The 15,501-nt window shown below is 41.2% G+C and overlaps 1 protein-coding gene across 1 annotated transcript in view; it reads right to left on the bottom strand.

Moving 5' to 3' along the window:
* Positions 1 to 203: 203 nt before the first annotated feature.
* The window catches only part of LOC132476621 (cytochrome P450 3A29-like), a 29,478-nt gene continuing 14,180 nt past the window's right edge, over positions 204 to 15,501 (bottom strand). The window contains 6 exon segments of the mRNA XM_060078700.1: positions 204 to 299; positions 3,249 to 3,410; position 6,060; positions 6,099 to 6,325; positions 8,766 to 8,926; positions 14,466 to 14,532. Coding sequence (XP_059934683.1) covers positions 204 to 299; positions 3,249 to 3,410; position 6,060; positions 6,099 to 6,325; positions 8,766 to 8,926; positions 14,466 to 14,532 — 714 coding nt within the window.

The raw sequence follows: 15,501 nt of genomic DNA, 5'->3' as shown, positions 1-15,501 counted from the left end.
CACCTCTTTTATATGACACAATGCATAACACTCCACGTAGACAGTGAGAAAGCTAAATGAATGTGCAGAATCTCTAGTCATCCACCAATTGCAGTAGGTGAATCCCATCTTCATTTCTGTGTTTTATCACAAAGTAAATCAAGGCCTCTGTTGTCCTGGGATGCAGCTTCCTTGAAGAACAAAGCGCAAGTCCTTAGGGAAAGTCAGGCTCCAGTTAAGGTCCCATCTCTGGGCTCAACCATTAGAATAATGGGTTTTTCTAGTTGAAGAAGTACCTGAGGGCTTAATTTCAGGTGCATCTGCAACAGTTAAACAAACACGTGAGAATCGAATAATGAAGCACGGCCAGCAAGAGAAACAAAGTATTGATATATAAGATACATTATGGACAATAATGCTTTACAAATATATAACAGCTAGTTTTAGCATCATATACCTTTGATTCTTTTTTAAAAATTACAAATTCCATGTATTTAATAGATACAGGGATAGTCAGCTTATCTGTTTTTCATAGGGTGAACTTTAATAGTCGTGTCTTTCAAGGAACTGGCCACATTTATGTATAAAATATATGGAGTAAACTTGTTTGCCGCATTCCCTTATTATCTTTTTATTAAATTAAAATTTCCACCTATTGAGACATAACTGTCTTACAGGAGTTCATAAGTTTAAGGTGCACAGCATCATGATTTGACGTACATATGTCGTGAAATTATCACCACAGTAAGTTTCATTAACATCCATCAGCTCATAGATACAAAGAAAAAATATTGTTTCCTTCAGGTGATAGCTCTCAGGATCTACTCTCTTAACAACTTTCCTATACACCAAACAGAAAGGTTAACTAGGGCCATCATGTTGTACGTGGCATCTCTAGTACTTATGTATCTTATAACTGGAACTTGGTAGCTTCATCCAATCTTCCCGCCTTATTTGTGATTGTTTATACTTATTCTTTAAGTTGTGTCAAGACGAGATAGTGAAAGCATTCATCCATCATTCTTTCCACAAAATATCTATTGAGCACTTATTTCATACCAGGCTAGAGACAAAAATCTGGTTGGCTTGTGTTCTTTTTTTGATTTAACTTTTAGGTACAAAGAATGAGGTTTTAAAATTTACCAGATTCTTAGGCATTATGGCCAACTATCTTGAGCCATGTAAAGATAATTTTGTGTCCATTGAAACTTGCAAGGTAATCCTAGTAGGAATCACACATGTTAATTACATCGGGCTTCCTCAACTTCTGCAGAGTCCAGTCACCTCTCCCAGTAGAACCCATCCAGTTTCATGATCGGAAGAGGTCGTTGTGAAGCATTATGCCTGTTTTTTTTTTTTTTTTAACATTTCCTGTCTCCCAAATGTAGTGGAAATGGTGAACTTCTGACGACCTACAGTGTTTGTTCCAGTACTTTTAGCCCTTTTCTCACCCAGTCACTCCTTCAGTGTTGGGGGAACCAACAGAGTGACCTTCTAATCTCAGTTGACTGAAGGGCAAACAAATGTCATGGAGGAGATAAGCCCCAGCCTGTGGATGCCTGGGTGGAGCTTCAGGGAGCATCTGCCCTTCCCAGGTGTGCCAGAGGCCCCCTTTCTCTCAGGGCTAAGTCCCCTTTCTGTACACACCTACACTATGGACACACAGATGCCCACAAGTAAAATGGAAACCGTCTCTATCCTCCTCTTCCCTGAGAAAGCCTACTCAAATGGGGTAGCTGCTTACAGAATGTGTGACTCCTAGAAAAAAGCCTTATTACAGGGCCGTGCTTGATATGAATGAACAATGGCAACTGTTCTTTGTGCTCCTCAGAGGAGAGATTCCAGATATTTCTATAAATGTAACACCTTGTTATTTTAAAATTTCAAATGACATGCATATATGTCCCCAGCAGATAGACATACACATGTACACCAGGCATGTACACAAATGTCATTTGTTAAATTTCAAAAGTTCAAATTGTTCACAATTTGTATCCAAGAACTCTAATCAATTGCACATCTAACTCCTTAAGCATTTGCTGGGTGACTGGGAGGCATCGTTCAGAGTTTACGAAAGGAATAAAATGAGAGGCTACAGTTAAAGACGTTCATAGGTGTAAAGAAAACATAGAACCAAACTGGATGGTTCCATGACAAAGTGTTAAGTTAGGTGGTAGGAACCATGATGCCAGCCTGTGGTGACTGATACAGAGCAGAGGGGAGAGTGAGCTGTGGACTGGGTGGGGAGGGCTCCATGGAGGGGCTCGGGATTGAGCTAGAACTTGAAGGGGGAAGAACAGAATGGGGGCGGGGAAGAGCACACATAGAGTTATTATTAGAAGGTAAAGGGAGCCCAGCTTGATGGCAGCAGGACCCCTGGAAGGTGAGGGGGCTGTGGGAGTCCTTCACATCTGGCAGAAATGCTTTCCAGCAGGGGTTCTCACCGTGACTACACAGGAGAATCCACGGGAGTGCTTTGAATGCCACACTCCCGGTGAATTATTTTAGAATAAATGAGATGACCTAGGCATCAGGATTTTTTAAAGCACCACAATAATTTCATTATACAAGCAGTGGCCGAGGACCGCTGCCAGGAGAGCTTCTGTAAGTTCTGGTGGAGAAGAGCATCACTGAAGAGCCATGATGTGGTCGTCACTGCTCTCATGACTGCACACACCTCCCCTTCCTTCCGGTGGACTTGAAATGAAATTTAAAATATTGCTGAGGTTCAAAAGACTGCAAAGAATCATGTTATGCTAACTGCATTGACTCTAGATGACCTTTACAGTTGGGTCATTACAAAGCCACAGGCTTAGCTATCCAGAGCTGAAGGACTCTTAAAGGTCACAGATGGCTCCAAATACATTCATGTCCAATATGACAAATTATTCCTTGAATAGAACACATTCATATATATGTGTGTGTGTGTGCGTGTGTATATATATATACATATGATATCTATCTATCTATATCAGTTTTTTTTTTTTTTTTTTTTTTTTTTGCGGTATGCGGGCCTCTCACTGTTGTGGCCTCCCCCGTTGCGGAGCACAGGCTCCGGACGCGCAGGCTCCGGACGCGCAGGCTCAGCGGCCATGGCTCACGGGCCCAGCCGCTCCGCGGCATATGGGATCCTCCCAGACCGGGGCACGAACCCGTATCCCCTGCATCGGCAGGCGGACTCTCAACCACTTGCGCCACCAGGGAGGCCCCTATATCAGTTTTAAAAACTCACAATAAACACAATTAATGCAGCTAGGTAACTGTCTGACCTGTGTTTCTTTGCAAGGTTTGCAGGATAAGCTCTGCAGGACTTTGACAACAGCAAGTTTCACGTTCATGATACCAAGTCTCATACCAATGCAGTTTCGGGGTCCAGTTCCAAAAGGCATGTGTGTGTAAGGATTTCTGCTCTCCTTGTTCTTCTTACTGAACTTGGTTCCACGGCAGTAGATGAAACAAATTAATGAAACAGAAAAACCACAAGAGCTCAAAGTCTGAGGTTTAACTGAAACACTCAACTAGTAGCATTAGGGATGCCTGTGTGAGCTAGTCATTGAATCCTGCTGTGGTGATTTTGCTATGAGAAAGGTAAACTCCAGATCCTTCCCATTCCCTGGACCCTATAGGAGCTTTCAGTCCTGTTGAGGAGATGAGATGAATGCTGTTTAAAAAAAAAAATTTATCTCTAAACACTAAATTTACATTCAGGCAGTGAGATGTTCACGTTCTGAATTGATTGAAGGAAACGTGGGTTCCCACCTCCACGCACACTGATGTCGGTCATGTGCTCATGGGGGAAGGAAGCAGGAGAATCATCTCCCAGGATTTAAATTGTCATTTCCCCCTTGTATTCCCTTCCTTCCCGTCCCCTTGTGTCTGTCTGTCTGTCTGTCTGTCTCCCCCACAGCACAGTATGCTTAGGTCACATTTACATAACTATATGACGCTACTATAGAATAACCACTGATTTCCTTGTCTATCTGTTCCACTAGCCTATAAATTCCTTGATGGTTAGACCTCTGTTTTATTCAAATTTGACTCCTCAGTATTTGAATATATTAAGGAAAAATATGGAATTGTGGAAAGTGATAATAGCATTGCGATTATGTATATTTTAAAGAGTCCCTACTTTGCAAAACATTTTGGAATATTCACAGACACTGTGACTTCAAATAATATGGGAAGATGGAGGAGGGTAGCAGTAGCTTGTGGATGGAGCAGAGACATGGGATGGTTGTTGGGCAGGGAATGGGCACATATAGATACATTAGGAGTCTTCCATAGATTAGTGCCTATAGAATATACTTGTGCATATGTCAAAAATTCTCCATGATAGGCTTTTCTGTAAACATTTGGATTTCTCACTGCCTGGCCGAGTCCCTGACACGCAGGTGAGCACTAACTCTCTGCTTGACGACTGAATGAATCAAAAATGAATTGGGAGGGGCTTCCCTGGTGGCGTAGTGGTTGAGAGTCCGCCTGCCGATGCAGGGGACACGGGTTCGTGCCCCGGTCCGGGAGGATCCCACATGCCGCGGAGCGGCTGGGCCCGTGAGCCATGGCCGATGAGCCTGCGCGTCCGGAGCCTGTGCTCCACAACGGGAGAGGCCACAACGGTGAGAGGCCCGCGTACCGCAAAAAGAAGAAAAAAAATGAATTGGGAGATTAGGATTGACATAAATACACTACCATGTGTAAAATAGATGGCTAGTGGCAACCCGTGGTATAGCACAGGGAGCTCAGTTCTGTGCTCTGTGACGACCTAGATGGGCAGGATGGGGGAAGATGAGGGGGAGGTCCAAGAGGGAAGGGATATAAGTATACATACAGCTGCTTCACTTTGTTGTACAGCAGAAACTAACACAACATTGTAAAGCAATTATACTCCAATAAAAAAATAAATAAATAAGTAAAGTGAACCGAAATGAACAACAGCAACAGCAAAAAAGAAATAATAGTGAGTGGTCTCTGGTTTTAGGTTCATGAAGCTGCAGGAGAGGGAGCTACTGAGCTTCAGGGAAACACAGAGTTTCCCTGGGCCAGAAAACAGAGGACTTGGTCCACTCTGACTTCCTGTTTCAAGAAGTGCTATGTGTAGAGGTTATGCCAGCACTCAGGACACTAGGGCGAACAAGATAAAGTCCTTGCCATCAGGGAGCTTATAGTCAGGAGCTCATAAAAGTCTAGATCCCAGCTAGTGCCCTAAAATATTCATCTCAAATTTTGCTCACTGTACAATAAGTGCGAAAGCATCAACTCTTCCCAGAGTCCAATCTGTACTGAAGCCAGACCTTGACTCTGAATTCCCAAAAGAGGATGCTCAACCCCTCCAAGGAGGAAGTCTCAGACATCTAGAGAGCAGAGAACTTCTCTTTGGAAGGTCACCAAGTACTGAGGTAGAAGGGAGCTGGCCCAGGTGTGCAGCCACAGACAGAACCAGGGCACCTGTGTGCACATCCGTCCTTAGTGAGGCTGCTTGAACCATCAGGGATGAGACCTCTAGGTCCCCAGCCTGCACTCTCACAATAATGCTAGAGGAAACATAGCCAGTGTTTAAAGAAATGGAAATGTGGGAACATTAGTGATGAATTCAAAGAGCTAAGGAGAACAGACAGAAAAACTTAAAGGAAATAAAAAGCCTATACACCTAAAATAAGACAGTGGTTACATAAATTATGGCATATGCATATAATCACTCATATATATTATATAGATAGATAGATAGATAGATACACACACAAATTCACATAGAATGTTGTTTATAGTTTACTGTTAAATCAAGTAAGCAGTTCAAAACCAAATTAAATATACTACCATTCTAGTTTTTAAAAATCTATATATGCATAGACAAATGTCCATGCGGACATACAACGAATTATTAATGAGGCCTATCTTAAGGTATTAGGAATGTAGACAGCTATAATTCTTTTTTCTAGTCCACAGTTTGTAAAATTTGATTCGAACAATGATCACTCTTATATTAAGAAAAAACGTCAAACAATAAAAAGATGCACAAATAAATGATTGTACAATCACTCATTTTCTCCTACAGTAAGAGGCGTCTAATATGCTGGAACCACTCTGGATCAGAGAGGGTTCCTTTCCCTGAGTTCTCCTACCTTTCAGGATGGAACTCCTCAGGCTCTGACCAGTGTTCCGGATCTCTGTGTAGAGTGAAGAGTGGCACCATCACCACTGTCCCTTTGGGAATCAACACCCCATGGATTTCCACATCTTTTTTACAGACTCTCTCAAGTCTAGCAGTAAGTGGGAATAATCGGAGAGATTCATTCAACACCATGTCAAGATATTCCATCTGTTCCAGGGACTCATAGGTGGGAGGTGCCTGGAAGAAAGAAATAGATTTTGATAAACTGAGATTGAGGATCAAACTTCAACTCAGTCTACATAGTCCTGTTGAAATGGTAGGAGCTCCAGAGAATAATTTCAACTGGTAAAGGACCTTAACATTTATAGGTGTTATAATATCTATCATGTCCTTTGACCTGCTCAGTGGCCCACTGAGATGTGTGGAGTGGTTATGACTATACGAGAACATTGGGACAATCCCCTAAACAGGGCCTGAAATCCTGCACATCATTATGCAGTGTATTTTCTTTCTCACAAGAACAAACATGACTAATAGACTATGACCCTTAGTCTCAAGTGAAACGTGCCAAAGTCACTGTTTCCTTTCAAAAGAGAGGCCACACATCTGTACCAAGGGAAGAAATGTATAAATGCAAATCCTCTATTCAACATAAAATTGTTACTTGAGAAATCTCATTTACTAATTCTTTTGACTATACCTATAAAATCTGAAAATACTTTATGATATTAAAACTCTATAAATAATTTAGGGAGAAACAAGTTGCTTTTTAAACCAAATATGCAAAAGAAGGGTAAAATGGGTGCTACAAGGAACACAATTTCAGATCCAGGGAAAGTTACAAGAGGATGAGAACCCTATCCTCAGCCACAGCCTCTGTTGCTGGAACAGTCTCTTAGTGTCCCTTCAGGGGTGACTGTAAGGTCTGAAGGTCTAAACAAGCCACTCCAGCCCCAGAGGCCAGCTCTTCTCACACCACAAAGAATTCCACTTTTGGCAGAGATCTGAGACCAGTGGGAGTGACACGTGGCTGTCACGTGGGGTTATATTTAAGGGGCAACATTGTAGAGGGTAAGAGTTGGCTCAGGAGACAGACACCCTGGCACATAGGTTGGCGTTTTCACCACTAGGTACACGACTAGTATGTGAAAGTATTTCATCTCTCTGTCGCTCAGGTTTCTGAAATGTTACATGGAGATAATTAGAGTTGACACTTCATAGGCTTGTGTGGCAGAGACACTCACTGCTCACCCAGTATCCATGTAGTCCCTGTATTTCCCAGCCCACTGGAAGTTACAGGAAACCAGCTTTGCCAATGGGCTGTGAACTGAGGCGATTATGTCAGTTTGGGGACAAATCATTTGAAAAGCCAGTGAACAACGCTCGAGTCCCTTATTCCCCAGACAACAGGAAGTCCTCATGCTCCAGATAAGGCAGCTACAGGAAGGTGGAGCCTCTTAGCCTGTATCCCCGAGTAACGCTGTGGAGCCAAGCTGCCCGCTCCCATCCTCCGCTAACAGTCCATGTTGGTCATGTAGATGTGGGTTAGAAGTAAACCTTTGCTATGAAAGCTCTGAGATTTGAGGGCTCATCTGCTACTGAGGCATAACTTAGCCTCTCCTGACTTATACAGAATTTTATGAAGATTAAATTCGTTTATAAATAGCATCTAGAACAGACATATATAGTAAAAAAGCAAATGTTGGCCAATAGTGTTCTTGTCATTGTATTATTATAGAAGAGGAAGAAGACAATGCTTTAGCAATTCTCTTTTGCCTGGTGACCATCTTATTACAATGAAAAGAATTGCAATATGTGGTTTACCAGAGAAGACAGATCATCTCTAATTTAGTAAGGCACTACGATCTATCCTTACCTTATATTTGAAGGACCCAGGACCCTGAAAGGTGATAAATTTTGTCCAAAACCACAGCCAGGATTCAAACTCACATCCTCTGTTTCCTACTTTAAGCCCTTTGTTGTTACAAGGCTCCTCCTAGTCTGCAGTGTACCCAGGGCAGTAGACGGAATTAATGGTCCCAGTTCTCCAGCCCTTACTGGGTCCATGCCCTTTGCCATCTACCTTTGTGTTTCCCTCCCATTCTGACTCTGGGGTTGGTCAGGTGGTTTGCTTTACACCAGTGGAAATTTGGCTAAGTGTGATGCTAGGAGAGTTTTGAAAATCACCCATATGATTGGACTTTTGGTTCTTGCCATCTACCATTGCCTTGAGAAGTAGACATGTGGAGATTGAGAGGCAGGAGAAGCAAGTGTGGAGTTGAGTCAGCCTAGCCAGCTTAGCCAAGGCCAGCCTAGATCAGCCAACAGCCAGAACCAAGCAAGTCCAGCCAATATCAGCAGATAACTATGTGGACACTAGAGCAATAGATGCTTACTGTTAGATGCCACTGAGGTTTCGTGATTTTTATGTGGCATTATTGTGATAACTGATATGCCAGGACCAGCAATTGTTTCAAACTACTTATATTTCTGTGAGTAGTATGCATTACCTATGTTTCCCCCCTTTGTGTTTGACTCTTGAGATCCTTCCTAAATAGCACAAGTGAAAATTTTGATACTTATGCTTTTTGCAAAAATCTCCTGAGAAATGGCAAGGAGACATTCGTGCTGAGGCTTCATTCACTTTCCCCTTCCCTCTCCAGGTATCATCACTCACCTTACTGGGGAGAGTTGCATCAATCTCCTCCTGCAGCTTCTGCTGAATGTGAGGGTGAGTGGCCAATTTATAAAAAAGGAAGGAAAGAGCCTCAGTAGTGGGCTCATAGCCACCAAAAATAAAGATAATACCTTGGGCCACCATTTCTGAGTCAGACAGAGCTAAAAGGGGAGGAGAGACATTGTAGGTAAAGCATGTCAATATAAAATATCACAGGTTAGAGGATGAGAAATCCAAATGAGACTCCCAAATCCCTAGGGAAAAAAATGGAAAAGCAATTCAGAGCAAAACTGGGAGTGGTTTGCACTCTCATGTCTGTTTTACAGAGCCAGAAACAGGCAAAACTTTTCTTAATCCAGTTTTTCCTCAAGGTCTGTACTATACTTGGCCCTCTGCTCCTGGTTATGTCACACTTTCCACCAACACAGCTGAGTAATTTCAAGAGATAGCATTTCTGTCTAACACACACAGCATTATCAGTATGTCCCTTGGAGAATCCTAAATGCACTTTAGCTAGAAACAGTATGGGGTAGCCATGTTTTTCCTTTAAAAATTATATTATTCTAGCTAAATTATAACATGAATTTTTTGGAGAAAGTTTGCAATACTAAGGCTATACTGTAGGGAAAATTAATAGAAGACTTGGGGCACAAGTCTTCAAATGGATGATCACAGACATACAGAAACTACAGAAAAAAAAACAAAGCTAGAAGAGTGTTGATTGATCCTAGTCTAATCAATGGCATTAAAATAGCAGAAGAAAGAATGTGTCCTTAGATGGGCATTGGCCAGCACACAATATAGAAAAATAGGATCCAGGGAGTGGAGTTAGCAATGCTTATTCAATCATGACCTGAATGTCATCTTCCTCAGTACAAGCCCACTCTCTTTGCTCTCCTCTGTGCTCAGCAAACAGCCCTTGTGATTATAAATTGGTCGCCATTTTTATATTCTCCTGAGAAAATCCAAGCATGGTCAGCCTCCAATCTATTTGATGGGACTATACTACTAGGTACTTAGAGCACTCAGATCAACATGGTACCTGCCCAATCATGTAATTCACAACTAAAACAATATAAAATGAGTGGAAGAAAGATCTACAGACTTCTGATTTCCCCATTATAGTTTATGTGAAGCTGTTGTGGGTAAATTCAACTATCAAATTATTTCCCCCAGTTAGCATAAACCCCAGGATACTAAAAGTTTAGAGCTGTACTGTCTAATATGTGGCTATTTAATTTAAATTTTAATTGATTAAAATTAAGTACAATTTAACATTTAGTTCTTCTGTGGCATTACCCATATGTTCAATAGCCACATGTCTAATGATTACTGTATTGAACAGTGCAGATGTAGAATATTTCCTATGGAAATTTGTATTGGACCACGTAGTTAGATAGATGTCAGATAGATAGATAACTAGATAGATAGATAGACAGATAGATAGACAGGGACATAGTTGTAGATGTATTTACAGTGGTGCGCTAGAGTCATCTCATCCCTCTCTCAAGAACCAATCTGTAAAAATCTAAGAATATTGTGAGATGGTTGTCAAACCATTGGTATCTTGAAATTAACCAAGTGTGAGTATTCATACCATGGAAATAAACTAAAAACCAGGGCATTCTTGTTTTAAAGAGACGTTCTGTTTACATCACTGGTTATGAGTAGATATAGAAATACTTGGGGCTTCCCTGGTGGCACAGTGGTTAAGAGTCCACCTGCCAATGCAGGGGACATGGGTTCGAGCCCTGGTCCGGGAAGATCCCACATGCCATAGAGCAACTAAGTCCATGCGCCACAACTACTGACTCTGCATTCTAGAGCCCACGTGCCACAACTACTGAACCTGTGCCACAACTACTGAAGCCTGTGCACCTAGACCCCGTGCTCCACAACAAGAGAAACCACCGCAGTGAGAAGCCCGTGCACCGCAATGAAGAGTAGCCCCCGCTCGTTACAACTAGAGAAAGCCCGGGCGCAGCAACAAAGACCCAACACAGCCAAAAATAAATAAATAAAATAAAGTTTAAAAACCAAGCAAACAAAAAAAAGAAATACTTATGTTCATCAGTCTTGTGTAAATATATTTGATGATATGTTTGATGGTCTTATCTTTGTCCACCGAAAGGATGTAGAAGCAAAGAAACCATAGTAGAAATGAACACTCCTAGATCCCAGGTTTTGATTTCTAAATACCATTTCTCACTAAAGGAAACCAGAGCTCCTCTCAGGACTAGTCAAGGGAAACAGAATAGATACCTGGAACATCTTGCATCAGAATAGAGACACAGATGTAGAGAACGGACATGTGGACACAGGGGGAAAAGGGAGGGTGGGACAAATTGGGAGATTAGGTTTGACATAAATACACTACCATATGTAAAATAGATAGCTAGTGGGACCCTGCGGTATAGCACAGGGAGCTCAGCTCGTTGCTCTGTGATGACCTAGTTGGGCGAGATGGTGGGGGATGGGAGGGATGTCCAAGAGGGAGGGGATATATGTATACATATAGCTGATTCACTTCATTGTACAGCAGAAACCAACACAATATTGTAAAGAAACTATACTCCAACAAAAAAAAAGAAAACAAGGAAGTTCTCAGAAAATGATACTCTATATACTATAATGGTGGATACACATCATTGTATATTTGTCAACACCCATAGAAAGGACAACACCAAGAATGAACCCTAATGTAAACTATGGACTTTTGGTGGTAATATGTCAATGTAGGTTCATTGACTGTAACAACTGTACTTTGATGTGATCTTTTGATAGTGCAAGAGGCTGTGTGTAGGTGGGGGTGGATGTATGTTTGAAATCTCTGTACTTTCCCCTCAATTTTGCTGTGAACCAAACTGCTCTAAAAACAGTCTATTGGGAAAAAAACATTTAGGAATAAAAAAAGAAATAAAAAAGTATACAAGAGCCTACTTAAAAGGGATCCAGTGGACAAACCTGAGAGAATTCTAGAATCAAAGTTAAAAATGATATGAGAATAAACTAATGATGAAAAATCTGAAAGTGAAATTAAGAAAACACTCCCATTTACCACTGCAACAAAAAAGAATAAAATATCTAGGAATAAACCTACCTAAGGAGACAAAAAACCTGTATGCAGAAAATTATAAGACACTGATGAAAGAAATTAAAGATGATACAAATAGATGGAGAGATATACCATGTTCTTGGATTGGAAGAATCAACGTTGTGAAAATGACTCTACTACCCAAAGCAATCTACAGATTCAATGCAACCCCTATCAAACTACCACTGGCATTTTTCACAGAACTAGAACAAAAAATTTCACAATTTGTATGGAAACACAAAAGACCCCGAATAGCCAAAGCAATCTTGAGAACGAAAAATGGAGCTGGAGGAATCAGGCTCCCTGACTTCAGACTATACTACAAAGCTACAGTAATCAAGACAGCATGGTACTGGCACAAAAACAGGAATATAGATCAATGGAACAGGATAGAAAGCTCAGAGATAAACCCACGTACATATGGTCACCTTATCTTTGGTAATGGAGGCAAGAATATGCAGTGGAGAAAAGATAGCCTCTTCAATAAGTGGTGCTGGGAAAACTGGACAGCTACATGTAAAAGTATGACATTAGAACACTCCCTAACACCATACACAAAAATAAACTCAAAATGGATTAAAGACCTAAATGTAAGGCCAGACACAATCAAACTCTTAGAGGAAAACGTAGGCAGAACACTCTATGACATAAATCATAGCAAGACCCTTTTTAACCCACTTCCTAGAGAAATGGAAATAAAAACAAAAATAAACAAATGGAACTTAATGAAACTTCAAAGCTTTTGCACAGCAGAGGAAACCATAAACAAGACCAAAAGACAACCCTCAGAATGGGAGAAAATATTTGCAAATGAAGCAACTGACAAAGGATTAATCTCCAAAATTTACAAGCAGCTCATGCAGCTCAATGTCAAAAAAACAAACAACCCAATCCAAAAATGGGCAGAAGACCTAAATAGACATTTTTCCAAAGAAGGTATACAGATTGCCAACAAACACATGAAAGAATGCTCAACATCATTAATCATTAGAGAAATGCAAATCAAAACTACAATGAGATATCATCTCACACCAGTCGGAATGGCCATCATCAAAAAATCTACAAACAATAAATGCTGGAGAGGGTGTGGAGAAAAGGGAACACTCTTGCCCTGTTGGTGGCAATGTAAATTGATACAGCACTATGAAGAACAGTATGGAGGTTCCTTAAAAAATTAAAAATAGAACTATCATATGACCCAGCAATCCCACTACTGGGCATATACCTTGAGAAAACCATAATTCAAAAAGTGTCATGTACCAAAATGTTCATTGCATCTCTATTTACAATAGCCAGGACATGGAAGCAACCTAAGTGTCCATCAGCAGATGAATGGATAAAGAAGATGTGGCACATATATACCATGGAGTATTACTCAGCCATAAAAGGAAATGAAATTGAGTTATTTGTAGTGAGGTGGATGGACCTAGAGTCTGCCATACAGAGTGAAGTAAGTCAGAAAGAGAAAAACAAATACCGTATGCTAACACATATATATGGAATCTAAGGGGGAAAAAAAGGTCATGAAGAACCTAGGGGCAAGACAGGAGTAAAGACACAGACCTACTAGAGAGTAGACTGAGGATACGGGGAGGGGAAAGGGTAAGCTGGGACGAAGTGAGAAAGTGGCATAGACATATATACACTACCAAATGTAAAATAGATAGCTAGTGGGAAGCAGCCGCATAGCACAGGGAGATCAGCTCGATGCTTTGTGTCTACCTAGAGGGATGGGATAGGAAGGGTGGGAGGGAGGGAGACGCAAGAGGGAAGAGATATGGGAACATATGTATATGTATAACTGATTCACTTTGTTATAAAGCAGAAACTAACACACCATTGTAAAGCAATTATACTCCAATAAAGATGTTAAAAAAATGATATGAGAGTAAATTACACATGAGAATGTACTGATATAGATAAATAAATAAATGATGGGGGAGAATGGAAAGCTCTCCCTTAAAATAGAACATCAGCTGATAAATACAGAAGAATGATGAAATTACAAATTCATTTTTCAAACATCACAGTAATGAAGTTTTCAGTCAAAAACCATTCATGGATGATAAAACTAGTAGGTGACAATGTGAAGAGGAACACTATATTTCCAGTCTCAAAGTTTTCTCCCACCAGCTGCTTGTTAATGACAAAGGAAAAAATTGAACTTTACAGTAGACTAAGCTAGTGAACACAACTTTAACCAAGTGCTCCAAGTTAAGGTCAACAACACTGGGGCAATGTTCCTCCTGATGGGATGAAGCCTTGATGCAAATTTCCAGGCAGAGGTTCTGACTCACTGCGTCTGGAGGAGCCTGAGAATTGACATTGGAAACAAGTTCCCCAGAGGTTTGGCTGCAGGTGATCCACAGACCATGACTGACTGATGGGCATGACATCCTTGTTATACTTGCCCTTCAAGCTCTGAACAAAGTTATGCCTGCATACACCTATGAAGTATCTCTGGCTACCATTTCTATCTGACCATGTGTCTTCCTTCAACTTGGCAGAAATCCCCAGCTGCCTGGAAAACTTCCTGCACATTTTTAGAACCACACCCTAGCTCTGCGCCTCCCCACAGCAGCCCCTCGTAAGCTCTCCCTGGTTACCTTTATGGGTGTCCACATCTTTGGAATTCTGAGAGTTAATCATCAGCTGAAGAAGATCCACTCGGTGCTAGAAGCAGAAAGAGAAATTTCAATGACTGAAAGTCACCTGTGAAGTCAGAAATAAATCAGGAGTGCATATTTCACACCTCTTTCCTGAGAATATGTCCCCTTAAAGAGCAGAAGGCTGACCAGTACTGACTGAGGCCTCAGTGAACAAAACATCCACCTACAAATCTTGGAGATCATGATGTTTCCTTGAGAGAAACCCATCACGCCCAACTGCTTTGTGGTCCTCACTCCCTGATCTTTGTCTTCTCTGGCTTTTGAAACAGCTTCTTAACCAAAGAGTAACCTGCTCTCTCTCCTGTCATACCTGTTTGCCCAGGAGAGCAAGAAGAAAAAACCTCAATCTTTTTTTCCCTCCAGCTTTAATTCTTAAGGAATGGCCACATAAATTAATACCCAGATATTTGCAGAGTTCACTGGCAGCTTTTGTAGAAGCAGCTTCAAGAGCCCCATCCTTCCAGAATGCTACACAACTTTCAGTGCTTTCCTGGGATACCCAGCCCTGTCCCCCTGACCTGCAGACATCCTTGTGCTGGCCTCCAGGCCTCATGAGGCAAAGCCGGCTTAACCAGCTTGCAGCCTCATCGCCAGCAGAAGACCCCTGCCCACCCCAGCCTATGAGAGGGCTCAAATTTAACACAGACTACACTCTACCAGGTGCCTGATGGGGCATTCCATTGGAAAATCTGTAAAATAGGAGGCTCAGATTTGAAGTGATTCTTTGCCAATCGAATATTTGGTGAAATATGAGTAAAATCATTTATAAACAGTAATTTTTATCCTTTGACAATTTATTGAAGGGAAATGGTAAAGTCTTAACTCAACAATATTTATACAGTGATATACTAATTGGCACACCTATTTTAAACTTAAACATTTCTCTCTGACTCAGTTTCTTATCTTCTTCCCCAAAGAACTTACCCCCAAAGGTAAATTATATATTTATTTACCCCCAAGTTTAGAACTCTTC

This window comes from Mesoplodon densirostris, chromosome 16 (assembly GCF_025265405.1).
Source record: "Mesoplodon densirostris isolate mMesDen1 chromosome 16, mMesDen1 primary haplotype, whole genome shotgun sequence".
Lineage (NCBI taxonomy): Eukaryota > Metazoa > Chordata > Mammalia > Artiodactyla > Ziphiidae > Mesoplodon > Mesoplodon densirostris.
The sequence above is the reverse complement of the archived record's forward strand: the minus strand, read 5'-3'. Positions and strand labels throughout refer to the sequence as shown.